General features: G+C 39.8%; 1 protein-coding gene across 4 annotated transcripts in view; it reads left to right on the top strand.

The window, feature by feature from the left end:
- The window catches only part of oxsr1b (oxidative stress responsive kinase 1b), an 82,686-nt gene that overhangs the window by 54,676 nt on the left and 10,868 nt on the right, over window positions 1-17,142 (top strand). For 2 of the 4 annotated variants that reach the window (XM_080418215.1, XM_080418216.1), the window contains exons 5-12: window positions 5,615-5,670; window positions 6,038-6,147; window positions 9,672-9,773; window positions 11,684-11,817; window positions 12,259-12,307; window positions 13,817-13,882; window positions 14,523-14,645; window positions 15,352-15,429. In XM_080418215.1, coding sequence (XP_080274341.1) covers window positions 5,615-5,670; window positions 6,038-6,147; window positions 9,672-9,773; window positions 11,684-11,817; window positions 12,259-12,307; window positions 13,817-13,882; window positions 14,523-14,645; window positions 15,352-15,429 — 718 coding nt within the window. The remainder of the gene's footprint in view (window positions 1-5,614; window positions 5,671-6,037; window positions 6,148-9,671; window positions 9,774-11,683; window positions 11,818-12,258; window positions 12,308-13,816; window positions 13,883-14,522; window positions 14,646-15,351; window positions 15,430-17,142) is intronic. The other 2 variants (XM_080418217.1, XM_080418218.1) reach the window with 1 other exon arrangement.

Here is a 17,142-nt window from a genome sequence, read left to right as displayed (position 1 = left end):
TAAAATCATCCATGCTGTACTGTATGTGTGTTCCATGTTCCCAATTTGCACAAAAAAATTAAAAGGTGTATGCAGTTGTGGAAAAAGTACTCGCATTTCTTACTTAAGTAAAAGTATCAATACTGCATTGTAGAAATGCTCTGTTAAGTCCGGAATAAAACATTTACTTGAGTAAAAGTGCGAAAGTATTGGTATCAAAATGTACTTAAAGTACCAAAAATAAAAGTACTAAATGTTTGAAAACTGCCGATCTACAAGCTACGTGTCGCAATCGCGACGCGTTGTGAGCTTGTAGATCGGCTATTTTCAAACAGCCTATGTATAAAATAGGGCTGAAGTGGTTAATGTATGTTTTATAATATAATAATGCATATCTGCAAAGTAACTAGTAACTAAAGTTTTCAAATAATTGTGGTGGAGTAAAAGTGCATTATTTTCCTCTGAGATGTAGTGGAGTAGAAGTAAAAGTACTGGAAATTGGAAATAGTAAAAAATCACACCCTGTGTGAAGTGGGCGGTGTCTTGCTAGCTAATCACAATACTGAATGGAGTCAACCAATCATGTACAAAAGATAAATACATTTATTGAAACACTCTTTATGATGGACGAAACCATAACTTGAAAAAAACCAATTTATGGTTTTTTTCAAGTTATGGTTTCTTATATAGGGCTATGCACATGTGTCATGTGACACTGGCCAATCACAAGGCATCGGGGTACTTTTTGGCCAATCACAGCGCAGGATAATTGTACAAATTTCACAGCGCAGGATAATTGTACAACTTTCCAAACCTCACTTATAGGGGTGGTTTCACCGCCCAAAAATACCTCAAAATTGTACTTAAGTACAGTAAGTAATGTACTTAGTTACTTTACACCACTGGGTGTATGTACTGTAAATCTACATGGAAGAAAATATAATTTTGTGTGTGCACTGACTGTACACATAATTAGTCCTAGATGAGCTGCATGCTTGCCCTCTGCATAGTGACAGAGACACAGCTCAGCCTTTTCTTCAGTGGAAGTTGACGTTATCTCGTCCTCATGACAGTCCCCCTCAAAGATGAGTCTATTTTTACATTCATTCAGACTCACTTTTGTTTACAGACTGACTCCCAAAAGTTGCAGTATTCTACTCTAGTGCCCCCTTCTGGCAACATGGAGAACTGCTCCTTTTTTTCTCCCCCAAAACCTCATTCATTCACCTTAAACTTCTTGGTGCACTACTGTAGTGGATTTAGGTATAGACCCTCTGTGTGGTCCTAACGGTAGTGGGTGGTGAGCAGTGGTGGGAAAAAGTACTCACATTGTTTTTACTTAAGTAAAAGTATCAATACCATAATCTAGAAATACTAATTTACAAGTAAAAGTCCGGTATTTCAAATTTACTTGAGTAAAAGTGCAAACGTATTGGCATCAAAATATACTAAAAGTACCAAAAGTAGAATTACTCATTATGCAGAATGTCCCATTTCACAAGTTCGATGCGTATGCAAATCTTTTGAAAATGGCAGATCTACAAGCTCACATTCGAGACACGTTGTGAGCTTGTAGATCAGCTATTTTCAAATGGCTAAAGTGTATAGGCTAAAGTGGTTAATGTATGTTTTGTAATAATTATCAAAATCTACAAAGTAACTAGTAACTAAAGTTTTCAGATAATTGTAGTGGAGTGAAAGTACAATATTTGCCTCTGAGATGTAGTGGAGTACATCAGTAAATGTATTGAAAATTGGAAACACTCCAGTAAAGTAAAAAATATCTCAAAATTGCACTCAAGTACTGTACTTGAGTAAATGTACTTAGTTACTTTCCACCACTGGTATCATGGGACAAGTTCACAAAGTTTATTACACACAGGGAATATATATAAGGTTGGACAGGACACATGGGCCCTATCTTGTGCGCTGTACCATACCCCCCTTTTGCCTACAGTATACGTTGTGTGCATTTTTTACCATTTTGAGAAACAATTTAAAGGGGAATTTTGGACCTTGCGTTAGATCGCGTATTTTAATAGCTTTTTTTTATTGTTGAGATCTGACACTCATAGTGACAGAACACTATGCAACCGAAAGAAAAAAGAAGAAAAAAAAACGGAAGTCTCACTAGACGAGATTGAAATCTCGAGATTTCAATCTCGTCTAGTGAGACTTAACGTTTTTTTTTTTTTTTTTTTGGCATAGTGTTCTGTCACTATGAACGTCAGATCTATTAAGCCCGGGCTCTCGCTATTAAAATACGCGATCTAACGCTTGTAGATCGCAAGGCCTATTGGCGCACGTTTTAAGCTGTGACGGACCAGGGATGGAGTTATGACATTTTTCTACTGTACCATTCATCCTAAGATATCATAACGACATAGAAAAGGTAAGAAAACCGTGGTCCAAAATTCCCCTTTAAAATTGTCGATCTACAAGCCTCACATTGTGTCGATGGAGATCGATTTAAAATGTTTTTCAAAATAGTAAGAAATGCCAAAAAAAGTTTAGGCATAAGGGGCAAGGCAGCGCAGAGCAAGATAGGGCCCATGACGTGACCAGAGGATATGAGACATGAGAGGAACAGAACAGAACAGAGCATAATAGGATAAGAATAGAGAACGTGATGTTCAGAATCTAACGGATGCATCTCGTATCAATAAAGAACATGATGTGTTAGGACGACAACACATGTATTTAGTGCCGAGAGACGTCATTAGATGGCCATGGTAGTAGATTAACACATGTGTTTACTGATCACAAGATACACAAACTATTCATAACAACTACCATACCTAGTTTAATTTCTATAATCAAATCCTTTGGCTCCTAATCTATGTGGTAAATAATTTCTCCCGTATTTTGTTGTCAACATTTAGTACCTGAAAGCATTGCCATTGCTCTGAGCTGGGACCAGTGTTTACTGAGATGCAACTCTGTTTAAGCTATTGAAACCGTGAAAACATATGTCATTTTAGATACACAGTAGCACACTTTGGCATATAGCATACTTTTGCTATTCAAAAGTAACAGATATACTAGCTCATAGTGCGTCACGATCTCGTACGAGCTTGTAGATCTGTGATTTTTGAAAAAAAATGAAAATTTTTGCAAATCTTTGACTATAAAAATGTTTAAAACAAACATTTTTTTACTCAAAAGCGTCCGTGTCATTTTTGATTTTAGCCATGTTTTATGCTTTAGCTATTCAAAAATATCAGATATACAAGCTCATAGCGCGTCACTTTGTGCCGCGCTACGAGCTTGTAGATCTGCTATTTTTTAACAATCTTTGAATATGTATATTTTTTAAAGCAAACCTTTTTAACTCAAATCTTTGCTTCTGGGGGTCCCTGGAACAAAATATTTTGAGATGGGGGTCCGCGGCCAAATACATATCATTTTGGGGGTCCTTGACATTGAAAACATTTTGAGCACCACTGATATAGCAACATAAGTGTTTCTGAAAACTGGATTTAGAAGACGTCTGTAGAATCAGCCTCAGGTCTTAATGGGTTAAGCGTACCTTTTTATTTCCTCGTCTTTCACTTGACCCCTTTGGTCAGACTTTACCGTTAGTCTGTCGCCATGACAACTCTGTCTAGCTAGCGAGGTGTGCGAGCCTGTGTGAGCGAGCAATGAGGGAAGGAGGGAGAGTGTGTGTGTGTGCACCCTGCTGAATCCTCTTATCGTCGCCATGAGCATTTATGTGGAGACTGCATTGGGCGCTAATAAAGAAGGAAAAAACCTGAGCACTGAGCAGGAAGGATGAGAGCTCTGAAATCCCTGTGGAATTAAAATACTGACTGCGCATTTCCAGGTTTAAGACCTCACATTAAATTTCAAATGGCTTGTGAAGAGAGTTGCTGAACCTGACAAAATGTTCAGGAACTGTGTCGGGTTGGGTCAACCTACCATCCTCTGTACCCAGGGAACTTATGCATGCGTTGAATCACTGTGTTCTCAATCCACTGGTGGAATCCAGGGTAGCCTAGTAGCCTCGAGAAACTACTATTATTTGGATATTCAAAAATAGCAGATCTACAAGCTCATAGCTATGAGCTTGTAGATCTGCCATTTTAGAAAAATCGTGATTTCTTTTTTTTGCAAATCTTTTGAATATATATATATATATTTGTAAAGCGAACATTTGTCAAATATTTTGTTCCAGGGGCCCCAGAAGCAAAGATTTGAGTTACAAATGTTCAAAACATTCAAAAATAGCAGATCTACAAGCTCATAGCGCGGCACTCGGTGCCGCGCTATGAGCTTGTATATCTGCTATTTTTGAATAGCCAAAGAAATCTAAAATGACAGAGATGCATTCCTGGATTGAAGACTTACAGTAAAAGGTTATACGTTTTATGCCCATAAAAGCTAGTGAAATAGCTATATGCTTTAGGACTGCATCGTTATAGTCACCCATTTGAATTAAAATGATTGATAATGATGATATTTTGTGGAAAAAGACGTTTTCCATCTTTTTTTGTTGTTGTTGCTCATTGTACTAATCGGTGCCATATGTTTGGCCGAATGGAACGTAATGGCTTCTGTGAGCCTGATGTATGGATGGATGGTGTGGTGGGTTATATAATGTTCTGCTTGTTAACCCTCGCATGATTGTGAGGAGACGAGGGCAAGGTGCATTTGGCAACCAAATAAGATGCTTGAAATAATTGGCAAGTTTCACGGTGGAACATAAAATCTTTGACTTTTGCGTACTTTCGATTTAACTGCATTGCCCTAATGTGCATATTAATTGCTCAGTATATCACTCCGAATAAGAGCACTTGATAAATGGCTGAAATATACTGCAAATCAGTGGTTCCCAAAGTGGGGTCCGGGGACCCCTCAGGGGTCCTTGAGGAGGCAAAATGAGTCAATGTAGCATCAAAATAAGTTTAACCACTTTAACCCATTAAGACCTGGAACGCATCTGTGTCATTTTTTTATTTTAGCTAAAAAGCATTATTTTACACTTTGGCTATTCAAAAATAGCAGATATACAAGCTCATAGCGCGGCACCGAGTGCCGCGCTATGAGCTTGTAGATCTGCTATTTTAGAGAAATCTTGAAAATGTGTGCAAATCTTTGAATATATATTCTTTTAAAGCAAACATTTTTAACTCAAATCTTTGCTTCTGGGGGTGCCTGGAACAACATATTGAGATGGGGGTCGGTGGCCAAATACATATAATTTTGGGGTCCTTGACATGAAAAAGATTGAGAACCTTCGACCACTGATATAGAAACAGGTTTTTCAGAATACTGTTGGGATTTAGAAGACATTTGTAGAATCTTAATGGGTTAAACCTATATACATTGCCTATTTGAAGATATCTACGATCCACAAGCTCACCGCTGTGAGCTTGCAGCTCTGCTATAAAATCAGAAAATTTGGAATATTTTTGAAGAATTTTAACAACACAAATCTATTTTCCGATGGGGGTTCGCGGGCAAATACGGTACATATTAATATAGGGGTCCTTGACATGGAAAAAGTTGGAAAACCACTGCTGTAAATCAAATGAGCAGAAGGTGGAAGACATTCATCCATGTTTTTCTTGACATCTACAGGTAAAATAACAGGCTATACAGTATATTAAAGAAAGTCTTTGTCTTATCTTGACAGGGACGTGAAGGCTGGAAACATTCTACTTGGAGAAGATGGCTCCGTGCAAATTGCAGGTATTTTGGCTGCAAGGCTCCTGTTACCTGTCACTTGGTGGTGGTGACCCAGATTAGGTGTGAAGGATTAGCTAGCTTGTTGCTACATTCCCTTGCGCTGCAGCCTCATTTCCAGCCTCATGAGTCAACGGCGTACATTGAGTCATAGCTAGATCATCTCGGTACCTCTTCACAATAGAACCAGTGTGTGAAATATAATTAGCTTTGCTGACTGTACGGAATCCATTGTCTGTGGCGTTGCTCTTGAGTTACATATTACTGGATTAGGAATTGGTCAGCTTTGACTCATTTTCTTTCTACCGGGATTCTATTGTGTTTCTCACACCCTCCCCATCCCCCCCTCCCCTCTGCTTCCCCGTTTTCACAGACTTCGGCGTCAGTGCCTTTCTAGCTACAGGTGGCGACATCACCCGAAATAAAGTGCGCAAAACGTTTGTGGGAACGCCATGCTGGATGGCTCCAGAGGTCATGGAACAGGTAGGACTGTCGATTACAAATTTCCAATCAATCAATATTTTCATGGATGCCTATAAAGGCAATACCACCAAAAAACTGGTATCAAGAATCTATTCAAGTATACAGACCGCTAGGAACCACTCCACCCTCTATGTTAAACTTAAATGGGAAGAAGAAGCAGGCATAACCCTAACAGAGGATGAATGGCTGAATATATGTAATATAACAACCACTACCACTAGTTCTGGCCTTTGGAGAGAGTTCTCATGGAAGAACATGATTAGGTTCTTTATTACTCCAAGGGGAAAATACTTACAAAACGGTACACCAGAGTCAGGGAACTGCTGGAGAGACTGCAATAAGACAATGGCTGACCACTTCCATATATTCTGGGACTGTCCAATAACCCAAAACTACTGGCTAGAGATCGTATCAGATATCAACACGATAATGGGTTCTGAACTTGAATGTACTTTTACCAATATTTACCTGAGTAACATACCAACCAAATTTAGCACCGCAGATAAATACCTTCTTAAAATACTATTGGTATCCGGCAAGAAGGCTATAACCAGGAAATGGCTGGACAAAAATTCACCAACAAAGGGGGAGTGGATAGCCATTGTGCAGAACATATACGAAATGGAGAAACTAACATATTCTGTAAGACTCTGTATGGATAAATTGTATAAATACTGGTTAAAATGGATATTACATATGAGAATGGATATTCTGTGAAAGACCATTAAAGATGTAGGGGTTTATATATATGTACAAGTACGTGAATCTGTGCTATGTGTGGAGGTACACTGCTTGAATTATTATTATTAGTATTATAATTGTTTTATGTTATATACTTTTTTCCTGTACTTTTTACTTCTTGTTTTTTATTTCTATACGTATATGCTTATATATTTTCTTTCCTACATACATTCCTTTCTGCAATATTTGGAAACCTGCTCCAAAACTCAGGAGTGTATCATTGGAATATCTACTGGCAAATTATCATGGACTTTAACAACAAAGACAATCAAACTGAGATCTCTCAACAAGAGAACTGAAGTTACTTTAGCTTAGGATCCCTCTGCTCTGGACTGAATAGCCCGCAACATATGAGTGTTAAAATATAACTGAAATGTACTCATTTAATGTAATGTGATGCCCAACATGACCTACCTGTTCTAAAAAAGAAAAAATAATAAAAACAAAGTAAAAAAAAAAAAAAAGAAAGTTAATGGAACTAAAATTACATTTCTGTTTGGCTTTTAGCTTTTCGAAAACAAAAGTTGCACAGGGCAGATATGACAAATAACACATATTTAATTACTTTATACTTAAAAATAAACATTACTACTGAAAATAGCCGATCTATAAGCTCAATTATATAAAATAATTGCGATTAGACGATTATGTGATAATTATGACAGGCCTAGGAACAGGTGCGTGCTCTCTGTGCTGATCCGAGGTGGAACCGTTCGCAAACAACAAAGACACAAAAGGATCTGGCCTCGCCTCTGTTGCCTACAGCAGAGATAACAGAAATATTTGAGGAGTACACAGCACGCATTTCTACTTGGGTTTGTTTTAGTGAATGCTGCAAGTCTTTTTATGAAAGCATTTTGATCCCTCTAGCTATAGCTTACAGTCTCTTATGATTTAAAGGGATTCTAGGCAAGTTCAGAGATCAACAAAAAGAAAAAAACTGTTGTCAAACAGTCAGAAAGAGGACTGTGTTTCAATGCAGGAAAACACCCCAGCATCATTATATAGTGGCTGATAGAGGGGAAAAAATGCAAAAAAATATATATATAAATATTTTTAACATTTAGGCTTAATGTTGCCTAGAATGCCTTTAAGCATTCAGCCGCCCTAATATTCAGGGATCTGTATTTGCAGATTATGCATTCTTTAAAATGATAAAGTCACTGACAGGAGGGAAGGCTTATGTTATGCATTGCATATAGACCTAGCTAATTCACAAAATGATCCCATTTCCGTCTTAAAGGAAAAATACACCCCGAAATGAACTTAAAGATCTACGTTGATGTAGCTTCTTTTTTTTCTTCTTTTTTTTTAACCCTTTTAAATCTGTAGCAGGTTTGTCTCCGCTGTGCTAGGAGTTAAAGGTAGGGTAAGTTATTTAGTTATTTGTTAAAAATAAGTGTTAAATAGCTCTATATTCTGATAGTACTCATTGCTATAGAGTGTTTGTTCAGTAAAAGGAGTCTCCCATGTCTCTCCAGCTCTTCATTAAACAGAAAATGCATTTTCAGTGCTCTCTCCTGATTGGTTTAAAATGTGTCACCTACCTGAAAATGTACTATATTCTGTATACTAAAGAGCTGGAGAGACCCCTGTGACCGAACACACGCTCTGTAGCAATGATTACTATCAGAATATTGTACTAAAAAAATTCACTTACCCTACCTTTAACTGGTAACCTTTTTTTAAAGATAATTGTTTTTGGCATTTTCTGCTTTATTCAGGAGAGTGTAGAGAGACAGGAAACCTGAGGGCAGAGAGAGAGAGAGAGAGAGAGAGAGGGGGGGGGGGAGACGCGCGAGACGTGACGGCGGGAGTCGGAATTGAACCCCGGCCCTTGCAACTCACAAGGAGCATGTGGTTAGTGCACTAACTGGTTGAGCCACCAGGCGCCCCGAGGCCTGCTAACTTTATGTCACAATGACATAATGGTTACCAGTGCATGAAAAAACATTAGAAAATACAACCAGCAGAAGGTTAGTCTCATAGAGGCCTCCATGTGCTAGTTAAAATTGCGACCCTCCGTATGCTCTTTTATTACTTTTACCTTCCAAGCTACCTAGCATAAACAAGCTAACACAACCACTAGTGCTGCAACAGAGTGATTTTGATTAACTTAAGGTCATTACACACCGGCGATAATGCGAATATACGCAAAATTCTGTCTCGTTCCGAATAAATAAAAGACGCTTTTTCGCTTCGCTTTTTCGCTCCATGGAAGCTTCCATTGACTTTATAAGGTTTTTAAAAAAAACATATTATTTGCATGAAAAAATCGCCCCCGGTGTGTAAGGAGCTTAAGTCTTTACTCTTTCCACAAATTGTCATCGTTCAGATGAGTTTCTTGATTCACAGCTCTTCCCATGATTTATTGTCAACAAAGGGTCATGTTTAAACCTGCTGAAAGTCCAAAAAAGACGGGGGCGGAATGCTACTTTGAACTGTGAAGCGTGTTGCACTCTTCCAAAAAAAAAGGACATTCACTAACTGGTCTCATACAATTTATGCAGAGACGGTATAGTGCCTCAGTAAACTATAGGATCACAGGTAAACCAAGAACATCAGCCTAAACAATGTACTATCAAAATAATAGTCTGTACATCGAAACTATAGGATTCCAGGTAAACAATGAACCTAGCATCTGTCTAAAATAATGTACTCTCGAAAATTAAATTTTTAACATTGTGGTCAAGACATGACCTCATGCTCAGCATGCATCTCGCTGTGGGATTGGAAGCCAAACTGATTTGTTCATGATGTGGATGGTTTCTGTTTTTCTGCAGGTGAGGGGTTACGACTTCAAAGCAGATATCTGGAGTTTTGGGATCACAGCCATTGAGCTCGCCTCAGGGGCTGCGCCTTATCACAAATACCCCCCCATGAAGGTGAGTAATGGGAACCAGCCCAACTCTTTGGTCCCAAGAGTCCCTTCCTAGAAATGTAGTGCGAGTCAAAAGAACAATATTTCTATTTGAAATGCAGTGGAGTAAAAGTCATAACCTAAGTACAGAGTACTTAAGTAAATGTACTTAGTTACTGTCCACCACTGATGTGAACCAAATTCATACATGTGTAACCACCTGGATTTGAGTCTGGGTCTCCTGCATGGGAAAACAAACCCCTCTACCAAAGGGGATTCCCTGGTCAAGGGTAGATACAGTATTAGTCACTGGACTGAACACATTATCTGCCAGGTATTAATTAACTCTTAAACTGCCAGAGTTATTTATTTTTTTGTACTCAGACTGCCAGCACGTTTACAATTTAAACTTAGATTTTTTTTTTTTTTTTTTTTTTTTCCGTTTATTTTTTAACATTGAAGTGAATGGAACAGCAACTTTTGTTAAAAATGTTATATCCTGGTTCTTTGTGACGAACGGAAAACCCCCAAAAATAAAGAATAATTTTAGATTTTTTTTTTGTAAAAATGTATTTCTTTGCCAAAAACGCCTTATTGCCTTATTTTGACGAGCCACGGAAGCCACGTTGTGGACACACGGATGTAAACAAAGGCTGTCTGCGGGGGAGGGGGAGGGTCTCGTCTATCCACCCGAAACAAAAACATTTTTACCACGGTCGTCCATTCTGTTGTAATCGCCAGTTGAATATGGCTCGTTTTCATCAAAGAAAGAAGAAATGCGAGCTAGGTCTGTTTTTCTACATCTCATAACATGGTAGTGGATGGAGTGCCTTTTTTTGGGGATGATGTCATTCCTGCTTCTATCATTCTCTCGCAGTCAGGGGGATCATTCATAGGTTGGCGAAGAGCGCCCGCTAAATGGTAAATGGTGCATTTATATAGCGCTTTCATCCAAGGCACTTTACATAGATTGTGCATTACATTCACCCATTCACACACACATTCATACACCGATAGTGGAGGAAACCATAGATATAGAAACCTAGACACCGCATTGACCTCTGCAGTTCGTTTGGAGCGACCTGTATCGCGGCCGCCATTTTGGAGGAGGCACGCTGCCACTCAAAGTGACTACTGGCCAATCACAGCGCGTTGACCACCGGCCAATCACAGCGCGTTGACCACTGGCCAATCACAGCGCGTCTAACTTGACTAGTTGCTGCAAGGCTGCCTCTTAACTGGAACGCATCTGTGTCACTTTAGACTTCTTTGGCTATTTAAAAATAGCAGATATACAAGCTCATAGCGCGGCACTCGGTGCCGCGCTATGAGCTTGTAGATCTGCTATTTTTGAAAATGTGTGATTTTTTTTTTTTTTAGTTTTTTTTTAAAAAACTTAGGATTTTGAAGAAAAAAAAAAGAATCGCCTCAGGTCTTAATGGGTTAAAGGGTTAAGGGCTGGGTTACGAAAAGACCTACCTCCACCTGCCTCTGTTTGGTCTACCGAACACCCCTTTCTGTGACACACGCGGAAGCTTGCCTCCTCTAAAATGTCGCCCGAGATACAGATGCCTCAGAGCCGGAGGAGGCATCTACCTTTATATGTCTATGGAGGAAACCATGCAAGGCACCAAACCTGTTCATCGGGAGCAATTAGGGGTTCAGCGTCTTGCTCAAGGACACTTCGACACTAACTCTGGGGGAGAGCGGGATCGTACTGGGAACCCTGCGGTTCCCAACCCGGCCACTCTACCCCTGAGCCACTGCCGCCCCTCTAGCGTGATTCAGACCTATGTCAATGGCAGGGAATGTGTTAAGACAGGCCTATACCCTCAGCTGACTTACACAAATGGACAGGTGGACACAAACCAAATGTCTTTGGATCCTCCCTGAATGTTTGTCTACTTGTGTGTTTGTGGATGAATACGTTTGCAGGTATTGATGCTGACCCTGCAGAACGACCCCCCAAGCCTGGAGACGGGCATCACAGACAAGGAGATTGTGAAGAAATACGGCAAATCCTTCAGGAAAATGATCTCCCTGTGTCTACAGAAGGAGCCTGAGAAAAGGTGTTTGATTGATTTCTTTTTAAATTTTATTAGACAGAAATGTAAAAACGGCACGAGTACAGTCAAACACTTTGTCTAAAAGCATAACATCAAAAAAGTCCTTGCAGTCTTGTTCCTGCTTCCAGACAACAACAAAAAAAAGCGATGTGTGATATGATTTAAGTTAGTAAGTCTATTGAGAGCATTCGTTCTAAGGCATTCATATTTTTGGCTAGGTACTACGGTAATTCAGTCTATCGACTGCTACTATTTACAGAATGTGGGTGTATTTTATCGTAATGTTCACAGTACGCCGTACACAGGGGGTAATCATTTTGTTACACTACAGTTCAAGACTTCTCAGACAACAAACGCTGCCGTGTTTCTATCAGTGGGACTTTGAAAAAGACAGGTCTGAAAAAAAAGGAGAGGTGATTCACTGTCGTCGTGTTGTTTTTTCAGGCCCACGTCATCGGAGTTGCTGAAGCATAAATTCTTTCAGAAAGCAAAGGTAAGTGGCTGTTCCTCCTCCTGACTTCTTAAAGACTTAAAACGCCGGCTCAGTGAGTCAGCATCGTCTCCCCCCTCAGTCAACTTCCACAATAGGCGCCAGCCAGGGATAAAAAGTGAATCATATTCTCTTGTGTTACCTGTTCCCATTCATCACAATCAAAAATAATGTGTTGAACACATCCCTGAGGTGTTTGGGGGGCGCTTACCACGCTGGTTCTCACATGGGCCCTGCCGGTCCAAATGCCTCGTCCCCAGCTGAGGTCAGTGCAGCATTCCTCTCATTACTGGCCGTGGCGTGGAGTGCGGTTTCTAACAAAGGCAGGGATAAGCAGCCCTATATCTCCAGCTTCCGGGCTTGTCCTGTACGCACGCTACTAACGGGAACAACTAGAGCGCTGGCTCAGCACTTTACACGGCCCAAATCCAACTTAGGTTTGCTGTACGCGACGACCCTGGTCAGCAGTAAGGTTTGCAGTACTCCACATGTACAGCAGAGGGCGAGAATCATTTTTTGGTAGCACATGGTCGTTTCCTGCCCTCTCCTGCTTGGTATGAATAAATAAACAGTAGGGCCTGTGCCGTGCACACACCTGGAGCAGACAGTGGCACATGGTCTCATATTTGGAACCAAAACACCCTAATAGCAGTGGTGTAAAGTAACTAAGTACATTTACTTAAGTGCTGTACTTAAGTAAAAATTTGAGGTATTTGTACTTTACTTGAGTATTTCCAATTTCCAATACTTTTACTTCTACTCCACTACATCTCAGAGGCAAATATTGTAGTTTTACTCCACTACAATTATTTGAAAACTTTAGGTACTAGTTACTTTTCAGATGCAAATTATTATATTAAAAAACATACATTAACCACTTTAGCCCTATTGTGTACCTAGGCTATTTGAAAATATTTTAGTACTTTTACTTTTGGTACTTTAAGTATATTTTGATGCCAAAACGTTTGTACTTTTACTCAAGTACATTTAGAATTCTGGACATTTACTTGTAACAGGAGTACTTCTATATTGCAGTATTGGTACTTTTACTAAGTAAAGAATTTGAGTACTTTTTCCACCACTGCCTAATAGACATGACATTTTGCACTTCCTCAGTTATTATTTAGTAAAATGTTGATGTTATCTACAGTACAGTATATACATGGGAATCAGATACAGTGATGGTCATTTTAATAGGTTCTATCCTGTACATGGCCGAATAATAAGAGGGACGTGGAAGTCTGCATCAAATCAACTGTTAAGTTGATACTGTACCTGGAATGGACAGCTAGATTTTGCTTTCATTGTTCATTTTCTTCTATTATTCCTTCTATTTTCTTATTTCTTCATTGAATTGCTCATATTTTGCTCGTTGGTAGTTTTTATGTCTAAGTTGTTTTTGTAAAAGTGCTAATTGCAGATAGCGGTCATCATTATATTACTTTGACTGTGTTTGTGCCCTACTTTGTCATGATGGTGATTGTCATTAACATCCTTCCTTCTTTATGGCAGAACAATGAGTATTTACAAGAGAGGCTACTGCAAAGAGCGCCCACAATAAATGAGAGGTCGAAAAGGGTGAGGATGCAAAGAGGTCTCAAGTATTTCATGCTGCTTTTATCAGTAATAAATCGTTCATTTTGTCGACTAAAACTATGACGGAAATATTTTGTTGACTAGCTTTTTTCACTGACGAAAACGTAAGCTATGATGACTAAAACTATGAGTAAATATATTGACAATTTTGTCAACAAATAAAAACTAGACTAAAATGTTTGGGACGGAGAAGAGATCCAGTAGAACAAAGACAAGTCATTTTATACTTGGCTGCACGTGGGTGTCGTGCTATGAAAATAGCAGATCTACAAGCTCACAACGCGTCGCAGGCAGCGCAACGCATTGTGAGCTTGTAGATCTGCTGTTTTTGGCATAAAGTATAAATCAGGCATTACGACGCCATCACGGCCTGCCAAGATACATTTTAGTCGACTAAATTAACTGTAGATTTAGTCGACTAAAATGTTATGATAGTTAGTCAACTGAAACTTTACTTAACTAACACTAAAACATTTCAGATGACTAATATGTGACTAAAACTAAATGGAATTTTATTCAAAAAGACTACAAAATTAACACTGGTAATAATACAAATGCATGCCAAATGAATTACCACGCTGCTGCTAGTGTGACATAATTCTGTCTGTGTGTGTGTGAACAGGTGCGTCGAGTGCCAGGCTCCAGTGGTCGACTGCATAAAACGGAGGACGGCGAGTGGGAGTGGAGCGACGATGAGCTGGATGAAGAGAGCGAAGAGGGCAAGGCGGCCGTCTTGGCTTTAAGGGTGAGAACGCCACCAGCGACTCATATACCGCTTAGCTCTGGTCCAGAGCGTTAGCGAGTTCTCTCTGCCAGGCGCGGCGCTATTCCCATAGACCGAAACTTCCACTACCGTGCGACAGTCTCCAACTGTAGGAAAAATAAGGAAAACGATTTAGCTACTCACCGAAACAAAGGCAGTTTTATGATGTTGAAAGACTATTTTCCGTGGTGGGATACGTCTCGGAACGCCACCTTTCGTGTAAAAAACACTTTTTGGGCAGAAAATAAAATATGTCCGCTAGACGGAAAATGTTTTCATTCACTCAAGTGCGCCCTCTACAGATCTTGTCAATATAAAATACCATAAAACTGCCTTTGTTTCGGTGAGTAGCGAAATCGTTTTCTTTGTTTTTCCTACAGTTGGAGACCTCGGACGGTAGTAATAGCAATAGTAATAGCAGCGTGCCTGGCAGAGCGTTAGAGAGAACTCGCTAACGCTCTGGACCAGAGCTAATTTCCCCTCAACACACAGATATATATTCAGATATATATCCATATCTTCATACAACATTTTTCAGCATCACCGTCTCGTCTCTTGTTAGTTCCATGCATGTGATCACGAAATGTCATTTACATGTCTACGCAGTAGCATCTCTGTCCTTTTTTGTGCGTTGTTTCTCCACTGAGTGTAACCCTGTGTGTATGTTATATGTGTCCTGACGACGAAGGACCAGCAGCCGAAGCCTGTTGGCGCGCCCAGGCGTCAAGTGCGCTTCTCCCTCCCGCTCGAGCTGCCCACCTCCAGGGTTGTTCATTTTGCCATCACAAATACAGATGGCTGTCCCCTAACAAGGAAGGACTCTCTCTCTCGCTGGCCAGGGTTAACTATAGGAGAATGTGACCGTCGTGAGAGAGCAGGAAGTGTTTTAAAAATAACTCTTAAGATGAGAGGGTGGAGAACAGGGCGGGAAGTAACGAACTCCATTCACAAGAGGCCCCCCTGTAGTAGTCACTCTGCAGATACTGACCAATACCAACCTCAAGCGCACGTACAGTATTTAATGTTTATTAGCCAGATTGTTCAGCAGTCTGTGAATCAGGTCTTATATAGTTTCCTCATCATTTCTTTGTTGTCCATCTGAGAAGGACTGTCTGATGTAGTGAGTTGGAGGAAGAGGACACGTGACGTGCTGTGTTCGCAGATAAGCATGTTTCCTCAGCTGATAGAAGAGAAGAGACTTTGTTCTATCATTACGTAACGTCAGCGCTAGCCATCAGAAGACACACCACCAGCCCGTTATGCAATGGGTTAGTTTTTATAGACATCCTTGGCATGTAAAAGTCTAGGAACCCGTGAAACCGCCTAGGGCATGGCCTCACATCGCTATGATTTATGATTTGTGTTCATACTTTGACATCTATATGTACAGTATAGCTACATAGCCAGTTTACTCTGACCCTAGGCTCTCTCCTGTCAGAAACTCATTTTGTGCTGTTGGCTCTTTTCTGATTTCTGGCAGCAACGTGGAACAGGGCGTGTGTGTCTAAATAAGCCATTTAAGATAAAGTGAGAGTTACCTTTCCTGGAAGCCATCTGTATTTCTGTTTCTATTTCCGTTTATAAATAATCACCATTGTTTTATTTCTACTGACCAAATCAAACCTTTAATCAATACCAGGCAGATTGATTGAGTAATTTATTTATTGATTGATTGATTGATTGATTGATTAATTGATTGATTCAATCAGAGCAACTAATGCTCGGTGAGGAATTCAAATTCATCTCAAATGCTGTCATGCTGTTTTGTTCCTGGCTATTTTGTAATGGCAAAGCAAATTAACTCCCATGAACTCCACTCCACAACCCCCATGACATGTCTTTTTCTTCTTCTTTTCCAAGAAACATCATGCATTATGTGATTATGATGAGCCATGAGCTCTTTCTTTCACAACCTTTTATTTCATTACTTAAATAATGCCTCTCTCTGACTTAAAAGACTGTTGCGGTCTCTATAGTAGCAGTCTAGGTCAGTGGTTCTAAAAGTGGGGGCCAGGCCACGGGTCCTTCTGGGGGGTGGGGGGTCCCCTGGAAAAGTAGTTAAAGGTAGGGTAAGTGATTTACTTTTGTTAAAATAAGTGTTAAATAGCTCTATATTCTGATAGTACTCATGGCTATGGCAAACGAGTGTTTGTTCAGTAAAATGAGTCTCCTCCGTCTCTCCAGCTCTTAAACAGAAAATCCATTTTAAGTGCGCTCTCCCGATTGGCTTAAAGTTTGTCACCTACCTGAAAATTTACTATATTCTGTTTACTACAGAGCTGGAGAGACCCCTGTGACCGAACGAACGCTCTGTAGCAATGATTACTATCATAATATAGAACTTTAACCTTTTTAACAAAAACCCCAAAATCACTTACCCTACCTTTTTAATATAGCATCACAATCATTCAAAAATAGCAGATGTTCTCTTCTAGAGGTCACATGTATTTTTCCGCGGACCCCCATCTGAAAATGTTTT

Source organism: Gymnoscopelus braueri, assembly GCF_963280865.1.
Source record: "Gymnoscopelus braueri genome assembly, chromosome: 21".
Lineage (NCBI taxonomy): Eukaryota > Metazoa > Chordata > Actinopteri > Myctophiformes > Myctophidae > Gymnoscopelus > Gymnoscopelus braueri.
The sequence above is the reverse complement of the archived record's forward strand: the minus strand, read 5'-3'. Positions and strand labels throughout refer to the sequence as shown.